At 33.1% G+C, this 16828-nt stretch overlaps 3 protein-coding genes across 3 annotated transcripts; all 3 read left to right on the top strand.

The window, feature by feature from the left end:
* Window positions 1–750: 750 nt before the first annotated feature.
* LOC100786571 (condensin-2 complex subunit H2) lies at window positions 751–7974 on the top strand. Its single transcript, XM_003547338.5, has 11 exons — window positions 751–1306; window positions 1403–1502; window positions 4721–4827; window positions 5254–5396; window positions 5476–5902; window positions 5993–6165; window positions 6249–6407; window positions 6494–6580; window positions 6887–6988; window positions 7060–7227; window positions 7367–7974. Exons 1-11 carry the CDS (start codon window positions 1117–1119, stop codon window positions 7733–7735), a joined length of 2025 nt encoding a protein of 674 aa, XP_003547386.1. The 5' UTR covers window positions 751–1116; the 3' UTR covers window positions 7736–7974.
* Window positions 7975–13717: 5743 nt separating this feature from the next.
* Window positions 13718–14893, top strand: LOC100786058 (uncharacterized protein At2g29880). The gene is made up of 2 exons (XM_014767631.2): window positions 13718–13948; window positions 14043–14893. The coding sequence occupies exons 1-2, from the start codon at window positions 13823–13825 to the stop codon at window positions 14691–14693; spliced, it is 777 nt and encodes a 258-aa protein (XP_014623117.2). The 5' UTR covers window positions 13718–13822; the 3' UTR covers window positions 14694–14893.
* Window positions 14894–14917: 24 nt separating this feature from the next.
* On the top strand, window positions 14918–16152 carry LOC102664719 (uncharacterized). The gene has a single exon (XM_006597670.4). The coding sequence runs from the start codon at window positions 15005–15007 to the stop codon at window positions 16091–16093; it is 1089 nt and encodes a 362-aa protein (XP_006597733.2). The 5' UTR covers window positions 14918–15004; the 3' UTR covers window positions 16094–16152.
* Window positions 16153–16828: the final 676 nt, after the last annotated feature.

Genomic DNA, 16828 nt, shown 5'->3' with positions numbered 1-16828 from the left:
TTTTTTTTTCCAAACATGTATAGTGGTGAATAAGTTGTATACTTTTTCCTAGGTGAAAACTGAAAAGGGTTTGAACCTTGTTGGAGGAAAAATCACTTTTGTTTTCTGTAAGGCCCCTAATATTTTTTACACTCGTTCTCATTTAATCAATTAGTCATTAATTTCGATTAAATATGTTGTCTCTTAATACATCATTTCTATATATATATATATATATATATATATATAATCACTTTAATAAAATGTTGATATTAGTTTTTTCGTTAAAAAAAGTTATAGTTTTAGAAAGCCCTCCCTTAAAATCACTTTAGGCCTTAAAAAATATGTTGGGCTGATCGTGAAGTCCTATACCCCTTAGGGGATGTGTGAAAGAGTAACAACTTAAAAAATGAGAAACAAAAAAATATTAAGGAACATCATGCTACCATTACAAGGGTCATACTCATACTATTAGCATCTAACATATTAATCTTAGAGGGAAAATATATAAAATTCCCTATTTTGGTCCTTATAAATTGAAGTGATGACAAAATGAATTATTAAAATATTCAAATTAACGATGATAATTTTTTTAAGAATTAATATGATGATGCACATATATAATCTTATATGATCAAATTCAAAATTTTATTTTCTTTAGGCATTCATGATTATTTGGGCATAATAATCAATTAGAAAAAATATTGAAAAAGAAAAGGAAAACAGAGGTATGTTTATTATATAGGTGAGGTGTAATTATCGTTTGCCCTTTCATGGGTTCAGATTAAGAAGGCCCCTGAATCAGGGCCAATTTTGATTTGTGATCGAGAAGCAAGCGGGAAAAACAAATCGAAAAAGTTTTGAAAAAAAAAAAACGCTCTTTCTCTCTCCTCTCGTTGCTGCCATAGTTCTCTACTCGTTCTCTCTCTCTCTCTCTAGTCTATACCACACAAGCTTCGAACTTGTCAGCACCCCATTTTGCGTTTCCAGGGGAATTTCAAAACCCTAATTTTCGTTTTCGGAGTTCTCTAACTCCTCGCTGGAAAACTGAAACCCTAGGGTTTTCCCCCTTTTTGGTTCTTGGCGTCTAAATTTGCTTCATTTTCATGATTTGTGTAGCGATTTCTTCCACTTAAGATGACTAAGGGTACCTCGAAACCGGGGGGTAGTGGAAGCGGTGGCTTCCACGCGGTTCACGCGGAGCGTGACCTAGAATCGAATTGGGAAGTTGACCTCGCCAAGAAACTTGAGGAGTATTTGCTTAAAATTTGTTCCGGCGAGATCATTGGCGAAGAAGAAGGACATAGTCATGTGAACTTCGCCGAAGGTTTGTTACATCGTACTGAATTTTTCTTTTAAAAGTTCCCATTTAAGGTTTAAGATTTGTGTTTTGACTGAATTAGCTATTTCTGGGTGATTGTAGCTGCTCTGCTGCTTCAGGGTTCCATTCAGGTGTATAGTCGAAAGGTGGAATATCTCTACACCTTGGTCTTGCGGGCTTTGGAGTTCCTTTCTCAGAAAAGGTTTGAATTTTGGGTTAAAGTCTCATCCTTTATTTGCATTTTGTTATGTAATTTGCAATTCTCTCTGTCTTGCTCATTTGTTTCGGGGGAGGGGGCGTGAAACAAAGCGGCTGAAACCTATATTGCAATTTATTATGTAATCTGCAATTCTGTCTCTCTAATAAACATAGGCAAGGTTTTGACCTGCGGTTTTGGATTTGTTGTTACGTTCCTTGATATAATGGGAAATTGTGATCAAATACTGTCACAATTGCAATCTTGGACACCCTAAAAGCCTTGACATTGTGACCATAATCGCGGTTGCTGACTAAAGTGTCCCAGTGTCAGAGACTCCTTGCTTTCCGAAAGTATGGGGGGGCGGGGGGATTATACACAGCCTTCCCCTTGTGTATGCAAAAATGCTGTTTCTGGATTATATCCCATTGGCAACTGGTCACCAAAGTGAAACCGTGCAACTTTACAGTTGCACTAGGGCATGCCCTCAGCATGGTAGGGAAAATAGTATAATTATCTGCTTCAGCTGTAGTATTTTACCTTTTATCATCATCATCATTATTGTTGTTGTTGTTGTTATTATTATTATTATTATTATTATTATTATTATTATTATTACTACTGCTTAATACCCAATTTGATCCCTTAGTTTATTAAAAATGCTCAATTAGTTCCCTTAGTTCTTCAACTATGCAATTGGCTCCCTTTGTTTTTCAATTTTACCCAATTGAGTTATGTTAGGATGTATATTCCAGCGGCTTTTATTTCCAAATATTGGCGGTTTTTAGCCACTACTAAAATTTATTATTATTTTTAAAATTTTACACTAAGTAGCAGTTTTGAACCACCACTTTATTTATTATTATTTAAAAAATGAAAGCTTTGCCTTGTATCAGGCAAGTTTTTTTAAGATCGAAATCAAGTTCTTGAACAACTCATGCAATGTCTCAATTTCATTAAACTGGCGATTTGGAAACCTTCTAAGATTTCAACCCCAAAGGGGGAGAAGAAGGAAACTTAGGGCATGGGACCGAGAAAGAGGCCATTCAGAAACCAACCCCACAAACCAAACACTAGACCTTCCTTCTTCTCTTCCCAAAGGGTTGTGTGATCTGAAAAGAATGGTGAGAATAGTGATGTGGGTCAGTGACAGTATTAACCAAGAGGTGTTGAGATCGAAGAGGGTGTGTGTGAGAGGAATCTGAGAAGACATAAAAAAGGTTCGACAATTCCTATGAGCAGGATGAACATCCCACACAACATCTCCACCCTCCTCTGCCGCCGTCGTCCTTATGCCCTCAGCGACACGTGTGCTACATTGCAAGATTGAACCAGATTGGAAAATCAGGAATGGAAGGAGGTTGAACCAGATCTAACCACACAACGTCTTTGCGTCATCAGTGAAGGTGCGGCAAATGGAAAAAACTAACGACATCCTTCTAGAACGGATCTAGCAAGAGTTGATTCGGAAGGTGCTGCTGAAGAGTAAGAAGAAGATTATGCTGTTAAATTCGTCAAAAACTAACAACATCCTTCTTAGTTGGATGGAAAGGACCCAATTGGGTAAAATTAAAAACAAAGGGACCCAATTGCATACTCAGAAAACTAAGGGACCTAATTGAATGTTTTAAATAAGCTAAGGGACCAAATTGGTAATTAAGCCTATTATTATTATTATTATATCCCATTAACAACCGGTCACCAAGGTACAACTGTGCAACTTCATGGTTGTGCTAGGGCATGCCCTCAACATAGGTATTAAAAGTGAGGGGATATATGGAATTATCTACTTCAGCATTAGGATTTACGTTTATTATTATTATTAGTAGTATTACATGTCAGAGGCAAACAACTGTTCCGGCTTTCCTTTTTCTATCTGGTTGCAGTTTTTGGGTTAATTGGTGAATAATTATCACACATTAAAGACCATAGTTGTATCATATTTGATATTTGCAGTCAAATTTGAAATCGTGGCTACAGTGTTTTTTTTGTTTTGTTTTTTATGTAATGTTGCACAGATAGTGATACGGTACTAGGTACAACTAATGAATACTGTAGGTTTTTTTCCCCTTTAAAAAATCTAGGATATGAGTACATTAATAACTTAATATAAAATAAATAAAAAATATGCATATACAGTACTGGGTACAGTTATAGGATACACAAAAATAGAATTTTGTATAAACTAGTGTTGCTAAATAGTCGCTATAGCAGTGTTATAGCACTTTTGTATAGCAGTATTTCTTGGATCCACGATAGTGACTCCATGTGTTATTGTGGCCACTATCATTGTTGTGGTTGTGTCCTGCATCCTCTTGTCATGCTTGGCGAGTCTCCATCCAATCGAACTTATGAGTTAATATTATGCCAATTTTCATGTAGTTTATTTTCATGTGCATACAACTCCATTTTTTTTACATGCATAACTGATATATGTCATATTTCAACCATTATGTGGCTTTCGTTATATGCTTGCAACACTATCCGCTATATGATATAGCAGAGTTTTGGCTTTCTGCCATTTTCTGCAATCTGCAATTGATAACACTAAACAGGGCTAAATTGTATAAAATAATATAATAGTATGATACAAGTCACAAATAAGCTTAAGATAAAAGGAGATTAAATTCTTCAACATAACAAAAATATTATCTTATAATAAAAAATTATTATTCGAAAATTGTTTGACAATCAACATATAAAATCTAAGTATGACTATGATATCACACTTGAACAATTTTAATCTCATGATTTCCTTGTTTATCATTAGTGTAAAGAATAACAATTTCAATCTCATTGTTTCTTTGTCCATCATTAGTGTAAAGAATAGCCTCTAAATTTGGTTCATCAAGAGTAAGAGTACCCATCCTTGAAATGGTATCAGGTCCTTTGTGACCAAGTGGTCAATAGTTTGATCCTCTCTGCTTCCATTCTTAAACAAAAAAGTGAATTTCAGCACAAAGTTGGTGTTTGTGCATTGCCCGTGCTTGATGACCTATGTTGTAGGCATGTTAGAGATATGAAACCAATCATGTGTGTCTTCACCTAATAATTAAACCTTTTTTGAGTGTTGGTACTTGATGAAACCAACAACATATTTTAAATGACAAATAAAATAGGTAGTAATAATGTGTTTTGTCTGTTTTTGCAAACTAGACAGTACTGCTTGAGCCTTTAAAAAAAAAAGACAGTACTGCTTGATCTCACTGATGTTTTTTTGGCAGACAGCAGGATCATAAAGATGGGCCATCAGTCCAACCTGAAGAAAGTGGTCCCTGTGCAGTTACCGATGAAGAAAATGATCAATTCTGGGGTTTGGACGACATCCCAGGTACCCTATCTAATGGAGATGACTGAATGATCAAACCAGAATCATGACATTAGGGTATTTATTATTATAGTGATAGTGATAATGATTAGTTTTATGTAGCAAAATTTAGTTTACAACAATAGGTTTGCTCCATACCAAGGTTGAGCATATATTTTTATAAATCTTTACTTCAATTTGGTTCTGGATCAGAACAATATTCAATTAAATTTGGGTCATGGTATTGCTGAAATAAGGTTCTCACTGCTTTGGGCTTCTATGTCAAAACCAGAGATTTATTGAGAATGTCTCATTCTAGGTTTCTCCCTCCTCTCACATTGTATTCTGTGTCTCCTATCAGTCTTTCATCAAGTGGTTCAAAACAATAAGGGTTGCTTCATTTCAGTATATATATTTGCAAATGGCTGTCATATTTTTGTTATGTTGCAGTTGAAGAAAAGAATTCCTTGGATGGTACAACAGGCAAAGAAGTGAATTTGGAACACTTTATAAAACCTCCTGCAAATCTAGTTGTTCTTGAAGGTGACTGCTTGGATGCTGGTGGTGATGGAGGGGAATTGGAGTCTTTTCTGGTACCTTAATTGCTTGCAGCTGTTTGCATAGTGATGTTTGTATAGTTTTATTCACTAATGATATGATGATTTGTTGCAGTTGTCCACCACAGACCTGTACCAGGATTTTATTTTATTGGACACATCTGATGCTGTTGCAGTTCATGAGTTTTTGAAGGGCAGCAAAGCTGCCACAACTCAAAATGATGCTAATAGAGGAACCTCAGCTCGTAAAAGCTTTCATTCTCCAGGACATACTGGTGGAAGTGCTCGTAGATTATCCGCTGCTAAGAATCAGGGTGCTAACAACTGCACCCCTAAACTTAATTGTGGTTTTGATGATGAAAATGTCCGGCCCAGTTCTCCTGCTTCTGCTGGTCTTGATGACTTCAATTACGGATTTGATATGGATCATGGATGTGATGCATCTAGAGATTCAGACAATTCAGATGAAGATAATGATGATCCATGGAAACCTTTAAATCCTCATGAACCAGGCAACTTGAGGGTGAAGCCATTCAGAAAATGTCCCCCCCAACCTCCCTAAATTCTTAATCAAATTTGCCTTACCTTAATTGTGTAATTTATCTGCTTTTATCTTTTTTCTGTACCTGCAGTGAACACTTTAAAAAAGAATAGCATCAATGTGAGACAACCAGTTTCTATGAACACCTTGTTTCCGCTTGCAAAATTGCATGGTCCTATCAGTCCAGAGCTCATGGAAATGTGGGAGATGCGACATCATGTCCATGAACGACAAAGGGATTCTCTAGCTCTATTATATGAGAAGGTACTTTTTCATGGTTTCTCTGTTTGTCTATTTACCAATATATGAATTTTGATTATATACAAAATGTGATATGTAAATTGCAGCTGAGGCAATCTCTTGTTAATGAGGGGAATAAAACTGGTGGCACATTTTTTAACTCTGAAGCTGACAATGATGACAACGAATATGATGGTGGAAATCCTGATTTTGATACGCCAGACAATGCTTACATGGAAGAAGATCTACCTCCTTTCAGTAATGAGGTTAGGAGAGGAGACCAGTAATATGACTATATACTTATTCTAAATGACAAATTTGAAACTTATATTATATCTACATGAATTAACAGCATGAATTTGATGATGCTCATATCAACCCTGATGAAGCTGTAGATCTTTCTCAGGCTAGTTTGGAAGATCTTTGCCGCTCTCACCTGGTAGGAGTGCTATTGTCTTTGACTTTTTTGGGTATAAAAGTAGTTATTTATCATTTCCAAAAATCTGTTGAAAAGGCTTCTATCAATCCCCCTACCCCAATTCATAATTTATTTGACTAAACCCTGAGAGAAATTTAAGTCCTGTAAAGCACAATAGTATATATATCATCCCATTGTTTCCACACAATAGTTTTGAAGGAACACTACAGTCCAGAGTTGTAGACCTATATGATAAATGCTGCAGTATCTGTTTTCCTTGCCCTAGTATATCTTATACTAAAATGGTTACCATTTTTCCACATATAGAATGCTCTCTTAGCAAGCATTGCTGAAACTGAGAAGCAAACTGAAATGGCTGCTAGGGTTTCAACATGGAAACAAAGAATTGAGAACAACTTGGAAGAACAGGTGAGTTCATCTTTTGGGTGTCTTTCGTCTCATTTTTAGTTTAAATTGAATGGTCTTTTTTGGCCTCATAGGAATCACATCCACCATTTGATATCCAAGACTATGGTGAGAGAATTCTTGACAAGTTCTCCCTGCTTTCCCTTGAAGCAAGCAGTAGTGGTGTCCTATCCTTTTCTGATTTGGTGAAGGGTCAAGAAAAGCATGATGTGGCCCGAAGTTTCTCTTCCCTTCTTCAACTGGTAATTCCTTTGTTAGCAATATCCAGTGCACTTCTTGAACCTTTACTTCATTATGATGTTTGACATTGAAGAGTCCAATTAATTGGATTAACCATGGATCATAATTTCAATCTATGATGTGGGTTCTATCATTTTTCAGGTAAACAACGGAGATGTAACTTTAGAAAGAAATGGAGTTGATGGGTCTGTCTGCTGCACATCCGTTGATCCCTTTCATGTTAGGCTCCTTAAGCAAAGCAGTAAGGAAGGCGACAATGCACAGCTTCGTTTGCCAAAAAAGAGAGCAAAGTCTCCAACAAAAAAACCCTCCACAAAAGGTGACAAGAACAAAACTGTAAGAGAAAAGTCTCCCTCGTCTTCTAGATATGGATCAACTGGGGTGTCACCACCAACAAATTGCAAGTTTTCTGTAAAGCTTGGAAAGGTGAGTGCCATGAAGTCCCCCGAAGCCAAAAGAAGACGTAGATCTCAGTATGTGGAACCAGTTAATTTGCATTCAGCAGGGTGACAGTGACAATTGCTGCTTATAGCACTCTGTCCCCTGAATGATTCAAGACATTTGCTAAATGTCTTAGGCTTAGTTAAGTTATGAAGTCACTACAGTTCTAGTTATCACTAAATACTAACATCGATCAGTTTTACCCTGTATCATTATTGCTGTTGACGACATTAACATATTGATGTAATAATATCCCCATGTAATACCATGAATTTTTGTTAATGTAATAACTCTTTGTCCTTGCCCAATATGTTAATGTCAGTCAGCTTTACTTATCAATCCCTATACAATGTCATCAGGTTGAAACTAAAAGTAAAATCATGTGATTGCTAGCTAACTCTGCATTTTTGCTATTAGTTTGGAGAAATATTATCGTACTCTTGGCATTAAATGGTGGCACCATGGGGGAATGGTGTGGTGATTTTTTCCCAACCACCACAGGCAATTTGTGAAGGGAGGCCCACTATGGTGATGCCATAGGCTGCAATAGTGTGTCTATATAGCAGAATTCTGGCCTTTCGTCATCCGTCATTGATAACATTGCATACCACACACGCTTCATTAAAAATCTATCATGTTGGATTAAGTTAACAAATAAATTTAAATCTTATCTGCAACAAATGATACTCTGGAGGTACTTTTGAATTTCTCATGCGATGGATGGAAATAGGCATCTAAATTATATAAAAGTCATGGTTTATCAAATAAGTACGGATGAGAATTGAAAAAGAAAATGCGTTTGCCTACGCGTTTGTTGCATAGTGGAAATAAGTGTTACAACAACTATGGAACAAATTTTCTTTGGAAGAAAGCAATGGAACTTGGGAGTTGGTATGTGTAGCATTTGAAACAAAGTACAATCAATTGCAGATTCTTAGTAACAGTATAAAGAGGTTGTGGACAACCAATCAGCAACTACTTTTACAATCTTATGTTTATGTCCATCACATTACTATGTTCATCACTTCATCTTTCAGTCTCCCCACTTGTAAAGGGATCCATAATTATAAAACCGACTTTTCTAGGTTAACACCATCTCCAATCTAACACCTCTCTTTAGGTTCTTAAATGGACTTATCACTTATTTTTTTACTCTTTTTAATTTAAGCACTCATTCTCTCCCATCCAATACCTTTCATTGAATTTTTAAATGGATCCCACATATAATATAACTATCACATCTTTAAAATTGTCACTTTTTTTAAAAAAAAAATACTTGTTGGCCTACCAAAATGATTTAAGAACCAATACTCAATTAAGGATCGATTCTCTCTCATAAAAGGTTATGATACCCTTTCAACGTTGTTTCAAGATTAAGCACCGCTTCTTACTCCTTAAATATTGTGTAGGATACACAGTTGCAAATGCTCATGATTTTTGCATTTTAGATGTAATAAGTTTGTTTTTTAAGTAAAAAATCTCTCAAATTTTAACCTTTTGCCACGTGCCCCTGTCGTAAGTGTTGACAACACCTAATGCATAGGATAGAAAAACTAACTTATGTTTGATAGGTGAGAAACTTAGTGGAGGAGGGGCACAAATGAAAATGAATTAGTTTGTTTACTGAATCTGATTTAGAGTAGATTTTAGTTTGAAATTAGTTGGTTCCACGTATTTTCCTTTAAAATGTTGAAGTTTTTCATATGATCAACTCTAACTAAGGATTCTAATAATGACTGATGTGTTTTATTTTGTGTTTATTATCGGTTAGAAACTTAACTCATAAGATTGAATATGACATCATTGTTTTTCTAAGTCTATCTTTCTTCTTCATCAATATCAAACCACATTAAATATATCTTAACTATAGTCAATCAAATAATCAAATGAGATAACTGATTATGAATATCGTATTAAACATATTGTCATTACAATTAATCAATATTTCAAAATCAATAATTCATTGTTGATTGCATGTTGTCGTGTTGATGCTTCTAACTTAACAAAATAATCATATCTTACCATTTCAAAATTGATTAAATGAGTTTCACTAAATCAAACATGCACACCTCCATATATTAAAAATTTAATCAATTACTGACCCTACTTAATCGACTAATTTGTTTAAAATTCATGTGGCCTTCACTACAATTGATTATTTTCCAAGTATAACTTGTTAAATCCATCTGTTTAATCAATTATATAATAATTTTAATTTATTAAATTTACACATGGTACATTTTTTACGGGGAAATAGGCCAACACAATAACAAACTTTATAACAGATTAATAGACAACAAAAATAAATTCTCTCAAACTTGCAAGAACATGTGAGGAGCACCAATAAAATATAGAGCGCAAAATAGAAATTAAAGAAAATAGAGACACAATTTGTTTAACATGAAAAACTCCTCAATACAAAGGTAAAAATCATGGGTCGTCTAGACTAAAGAAATAACTCAACTACAATCAATGAAGATACAAAAGAGTATCCAATAGGTGCATTAAAATGTGTTACAAACTAACAAATCAAAACAGACACTCAATTGGTACAATAGAGACAAGAAGATGAAACCCCAAAATATAGAGCAGAGAATGTGAAACATTTATCTCTCTCCAAATATCTTTTTCCCGATCCAATCAAACAATTTGAAGTATCACGTGTGTAGAATTTGCTGTCCAAAAATCAACCTAATCCAACAGTGAACAAATTCATAGTTGTAATATGAAAAACACTCTCGGGTGGCTATCTGAAAATCACATTGATTTTCCCAATAATTGTTTTTCCTTTCAAATGAGCCGGTCTCCCTCTCTATGTCCATCTCTCTAATTTTGCCCCAATAAGTGAGATAAAATGAGTCTTCTTCTTTGGGCCTTTACTCCACATAGGAAGAGAGTCCAAAAAACCCAACAATTTTGCGTCCCAATTATATGAAGGGTATAAGAATATCTTTATAAGTTTATTAAATTCTTTGCTCCCATTTCATTAAAACCAAACAACTTTACTTCTTATTTTCTTTTTATTTCCCACTCATTTCTCTTGAATCAAACAATGCATCTTTCACTTTATTTCTCTTTTCTCTAATTTTTTTTTTTCATTCACTCTATTCCCCTCCTTACAACCAAATGAAGTGTAAATAACTATGTTCCAATAGAATTAACCAACTAGGAGACCAAATTTTGGCATTATTTACATTTGATTGATAGCCTTATTTGGTATACATGAAAATGAGAGAAACCATCATTGAAGGAATTATTCATTTCTATAAGATTCAATTAACTATTTTATCAAGATTTTTAAAACTTGGTTAATTTACTTGAAAGCATTAAATCTATCCTAAATTTATATTAAAAAATTCAAAACAACCCTATCATTAATAGAGATACTATAATTAAAGTTTATACCAACTAGTTATTAAATTAAGAGAAATGATATTAGTGAGGATTATTTGGCAAATAATTAACACACCCAACGTTATGAATTGAATCTTATCAAAATGATTAAATATCACTTTTAATTTGGGTCTTACAAAAATAAGGGGGAAAATATTTTAGAATCTTTTCAAGGTAAGAGGTTAAAATATGAAGCATTTCAATGGAAATTTCTTATTTTTAACACAATTTAAATGTTATAAAAATTAATATTTAATATGTAAGATACCATATCATTATTTAAACTATGTTAAATTTAAGCATTAAAACAATTTTACAATATCATCTACCTATTGATTTAATAACTGATTATTTAGTTGGTCATTTGGATCTTTCAATTAATATATGTGGATTTCAAACCTACAAATGAGGATACTCCCAAAATCACAAAAAAAAAAAAGTAAGTTAGACAAAAAGAGAAGAAATTTGAGCAAAGAAGTAGCTTACAAAAAAAAAAAAAAAAAAAAGTGACTTAGACAAAAAAAAAAAATTGATAACCTATTTTTCTGGGAAATTCTTGTTTGGTAATTGATTTATTAGTACAAATATTCATTGGCTGATGATTAATTTTCATTAAAAAAAACTTGAACTGACCTTATTTAAAAAAAAGAAGATCAAATCCAATATTTCTTACACCAATAAATTATTAGTCAATTTTAGTTAATATAGAATAGGAATAGGATATCACCTATTCACCTATTAATAAGATTTACATCAACATATCAAAGTTGTCATTCAGAATGTGTGGTAATGGAAATCGTAACTGTTGTCGATGTCACCGATAGACCTATTCAAACCACTATCCAAGACCACAACCACTTCAATAGCAGCATCTCTCACCCATAATGAAGAATTCCACCTCCCACGACCATGGAGAAAAAAGATGAATATACAAAAATCTTAATAATATATCTTCTAAGAGTAATAGTCTAATAGACTCTTTTTAATACATTATCTACTATTAATTAAAAATTTATTATAAATCATTAAATTTATAATAATTCACAAAATAAATCCATTAATAATAATAAGTTAAAAAAAAAACATTTCAAAGAATGTAGTATTAGCATTTCTCTTACTCAAAACAAATAATTAAACTAACTAAACTAACGAGTGATAATCACGGCTTTGTTCCACACAAATTAGCATAAACAAGGTGTATCCATTCACCAAAAAAGCCAAGGTGTATCAAAATTTAGATACAAATTAATGTTAATTAAAATTAAACAATAATATTTTTAAAAAATAAAACATAAAAACAATTGCGTATCTCCTTCGGAAAAGAGCAAACTAAGGGGGGTGTATTGGATTAAGATTTCAAAGGATTTTAAAAGACTTTTTTATGATTAAAAAGTCTTGTGGTATTCAATCAAGACTTTTATAAAATATAAACAAATCTTGTGGTATTCAATTAAGACAATAAAGATTTTTTTTTTCAGGGCAACAAAATCTGTTGGTATTCAATTGAGATTTCTTACCACTTTTAAAATGTCTTTTGGTATTCAAAAGTAAATAGATTTTGATGGATTCTTTTGTGGAATGGATTTTGAGAGACTTTTTAGTTAGAAATACACATAAAATACTCCTCCAACAATCTCACCCAAACCCTTGAGACTTTTCATAATCTTCCAAAGACTTTTTCTTCTCCTGCCGAACAAGACACAAACCACTACCAGGTTCATTCTCTTACAACTTTTCAATCAATTTTACCTATTTTTTTAATGGCAATCGATAGTCAATATTGTTCATACTATATGTATATTACGCAAATCAAAAGAAAAGGGTGCTGTATATGCTTCAAGATTTCATATTCATATTGTTTTCAACGTCCAGGCAATGAATATGCATCAAAAGAATGGCAATTGATATGCATCAAGATTTCATATTGCTTTTTTTTTTAGTACTGTATATGCAAATCAAAATAATAAAAAACTCTTTTTTTTTTTTCTGTTTCTTCAACTTGTTTTTTTACAACGTCCATTATTATTATTATTATTTTCTTGTGTTATTATTAAAATGTTAATTATTAATGTGTTATTATTATTTTTTTGACAGCGTGTTATTATTATTATTATTGTGTTAATAATTTTTTAATTGTTATTGTGTTATTATTATTGTTATTTTGTTAATAGTTTTTTTTTAAATGATTTTATGATATATGAGTATTATTTTTATGGAAAATGCTAACATGTGCCCTTAAGACACTTGTTAGTGTATTATGTATAGAAATTTTGTATTGAAAGTTGTGCAATTTATTTTTTTAAAAGTCAAAAATTATTGTTTTTAAGACATAGTTACTATTGGAAGTATCCTTAACATGTGCCCTAAGTGCGCATGTTAGCATGACCCTTATTTTATTATTAGGTAGTTTTTTATTGGTTTTTCTATTGAATTGTATATTATTCGGGATATAGTCACTATACTTTTGACAATTAGGAAACAATAACTATTTTTGTCAAATAACTAGTTTCTTATATATATATTAGCGATCAAATGGGGGATTCACAAGAAAATAACAAAGGAAAGAGTAGAGACAAAGATAATTATGTATCTTGGACTATGGAGGATACCAATGAGTTGTTGCACCTCTTGGTGGATGCTATGAATAGAGGATTGCGTGATGCCAATGGGTCACTTAGCAAACAAAATGTAGAACGAATAATACTTCCTCAACTCAATGCAAAAACTAAATTCCCTAAAACTTATAGTCATTATTTGAGTCGGATGAAGTGGTTTCGAAACCAGTATAACATGATGTCAACCCTTATGCGCAACAACTCTGGCTTTGGATGGGACCCAATTGGAAAAACTTTCACTGCTCATGAGGATGTATGGAAAGATTACTTAAAGGTGAGCTAAGTTCATAATCTTTTAAATATATTAATAGTTATAAATTTAGTAAATTATAATATTTGTAGTATATTAACAATGATTTTTTTTTTAGTCCCACCCAAGTCACAGCAAACTTCGAGGAAAAAGTATGGTTGATTATGAGTATTTGAAGATCGTTGTTGGGGGTGGAGTTTCTAGCGGGAATAATTCTATATCAGTCGATCCAGATGATACTGATGCAACAACTTTTGAGCCAGAAAATAGAACTGTTGGGATAGAAGAATTTTCATATGATCCTAATAGTGATACATTCATAACACCAAATAACTATGAACCAGCATATCAGCCTCCATCACCAAACCAACCAAGTCCACCATCCCACCCCCCTTTAGATTCAGAGGTTCCCATAGAAAAACAAAACTGTCACAAGCGAAGGAGATCCGAGTATGGAGGGAGTTCAAGCGTTGTTGGGATCAACAATCAAGGCAACGTTCTGGAAAATCTTTCTGTTGGCATTGGGACTATTGCTGTGAATTTTGAAAAAATATCCAACATGATGGAGAAAAGAGAAAAAGATAGAGATAGAGATAGAGAGCTCGAGGGTATTATTTGGGATGTTATAAAAGAAATTCCAAATTTGGATGACATAACGCGTTTCAAGACAGCTGAATTGTTAAATACTAAAGCAAAAAAGGATTTTTTCTTGAAGATGTCACCGGAAGATCGCTCATCTTGGATAAACTTTAAGTTAGGGAATAATTAATATTTTGATCATCTATTATTAACATATTATTTTAAACATCGTGAGTTTGTTGAACTATATCTTTTGGGTCTCTATTTTGGTTGAAGTATTTGGTTTGTTTTTTGGTCGAACTATTATGGTTGTATTTTGGTTGAAATATTTGGTTTGTTTTTTGGTCGAACTATTATGGTTGAAGTATTTAGGTTATATATTTTGTGAAATTGTTGTGATTAAACTTTAGTTATATTTATTTTATATATGAATTTGTATTAACTTTGATATTAACTTTGATATTGACTTATAACCATGACCATGACATAAAGAACGAAGAAATGGATGGAGATATATATAATGAAGATACAAATGATGAAGATATAGATGACGAGGAAACAAATGAAGAATTTTATGAAGCCACATACACATATGTGATGGCAATTTATGCTTTAATAGATATATTAAATCAGTTTTTGAATATGATGCGTGGTGAACATATTGAACGTCCATTAACTCGACGACAAATTACTAGTCGGGGATATGACTATATACACAAAGCATTAAATGATGATCCTGCAATCTTTCGACAAGTATATAGGATGTATCCTGATGTATTTCGAAAGTTGTGCACGATTATAAGAGAAAAAACACCTTTGGAGGATACAAGATTTATTTGTGTTGAAGAAATGCTTGCATCATTCCTACAGATTGTCGGCCAGAACACTCGATATTGTGTAATCCGCAATACATTTGGCCGATCACAATTTGCTACAAGTGAAAATTTTCACAAGATTTTGAAAGCTCTGAATGGAAATATATCACAAAATGTATTAGCTGCTTGTAACTTTGATTTGGAATTCATGTACGTTCTTAGCGGGTGGGAGGGTTCAGCACATGATTCCAAGGTGTTAAGTGATGCTTTGGCAAGGAAGAATGGACTTAAAGTGCCCCAAGGTAAGTATTATCTGGTGGATTGTGGATTTCCTAATCGACGCAAATTTTTAGCCCCATATCGAGGTGTACGATATCATCTACAAGATTTTGCAGGTCACGGTAATGACCCTGAAAATGAAAAGGAATTATTTAATCTTCGGCATGCATCCTTAAGGAATGTGATTGAGAGGATATTTGGTATTTTTAAATCGCGGTTCACAATTTTTAAGTCAGCACCTCCATTTCCATTTAAAACACAAGCAGAGCTTGTGTTGGCATGTGCAACACTTCATAATTTTCTTCGCAAAGAATGTCGTTCTGATGAATTTCCAGTGGAACCTACTGACGAGTCTTCATCTTCATCTTCAGTGTTACCAAATTACGAAGACAATGATCATGAACCCATTGTTCAAACACAAGAGCAGGAACGAGAAGATGCTAATATATGGAGGACTAATATAGGTTCAGATATGTGGAGAAATGCTAATAATTAGGCGAACATGAAGTGAGAATCACTTTGTTATTATTTTTTTAGGCAATAATGACTTTGTTATTAAAAGATTTAAAATTTCTATCGTTTTTATTTTCTTTATTCAAACATTATAATTTATTTATCATCTTTTTCATTCACTTTTGTAACTTCCGTTATTTTTTTGTTTAAAATGTATTAATCTTTCAAAATCTTAAAAATCCATAAAGTACTTTGAAATCTTAAAAATCTGTATTAGAAATCCATTAAAATCTTGGGTTAAGAATCCTGATTGTAAAAAGTCTTTTAAAAAAAATCTTTTAAAATCCCACAAAATCAATACAATCCCGCATAATCTTTTAAAATCTTCAAGATTGTTTTTGTCAAAATATTCTTTCAAAATTCCAATTCAATACACCCCCTTAAGAGAAAAGAAAAACAAATCACCGTTACTAGGAAATCAGATATTCTTTACAATTGTTTTCACTTCTATTTCTATGTACTGAAGCATTACAATGACCAACCAATTGGCAATTTTCGTATTCTATAATATAACTATTATTGGAACCCGAAGATAAACAACAAATAAGGAAAAAGAAAAAAAAAATCAACGAATAAGTACATCTAATTTATGTTCGTGCCAAAACCCGAGTCACGGACTCACTGAGTCTCCTCTGGCTCACCTTGCTCCGCGGCGCAGCTACAATCACTCCCGCATGACGACAGTGAAACGTTCCCCTTACGTTCCCTGCCGAGCATC

This window comes from Glycine max, chromosome 15, assembly GCF_000004515.6.
Source record: "Glycine max cultivar Williams 82 chromosome 15, Glycine_max_v4.0, whole genome shotgun sequence".
Classification (NCBI taxonomy): domain Eukaryota; kingdom Viridiplantae; phylum Streptophyta; class Magnoliopsida; order Fabales; family Fabaceae; genus Glycine; species Glycine max.
Note: the sequence above shows the minus strand (reverse complement) of the source record. Positions and strands in the feature narration are given on the sequence as shown.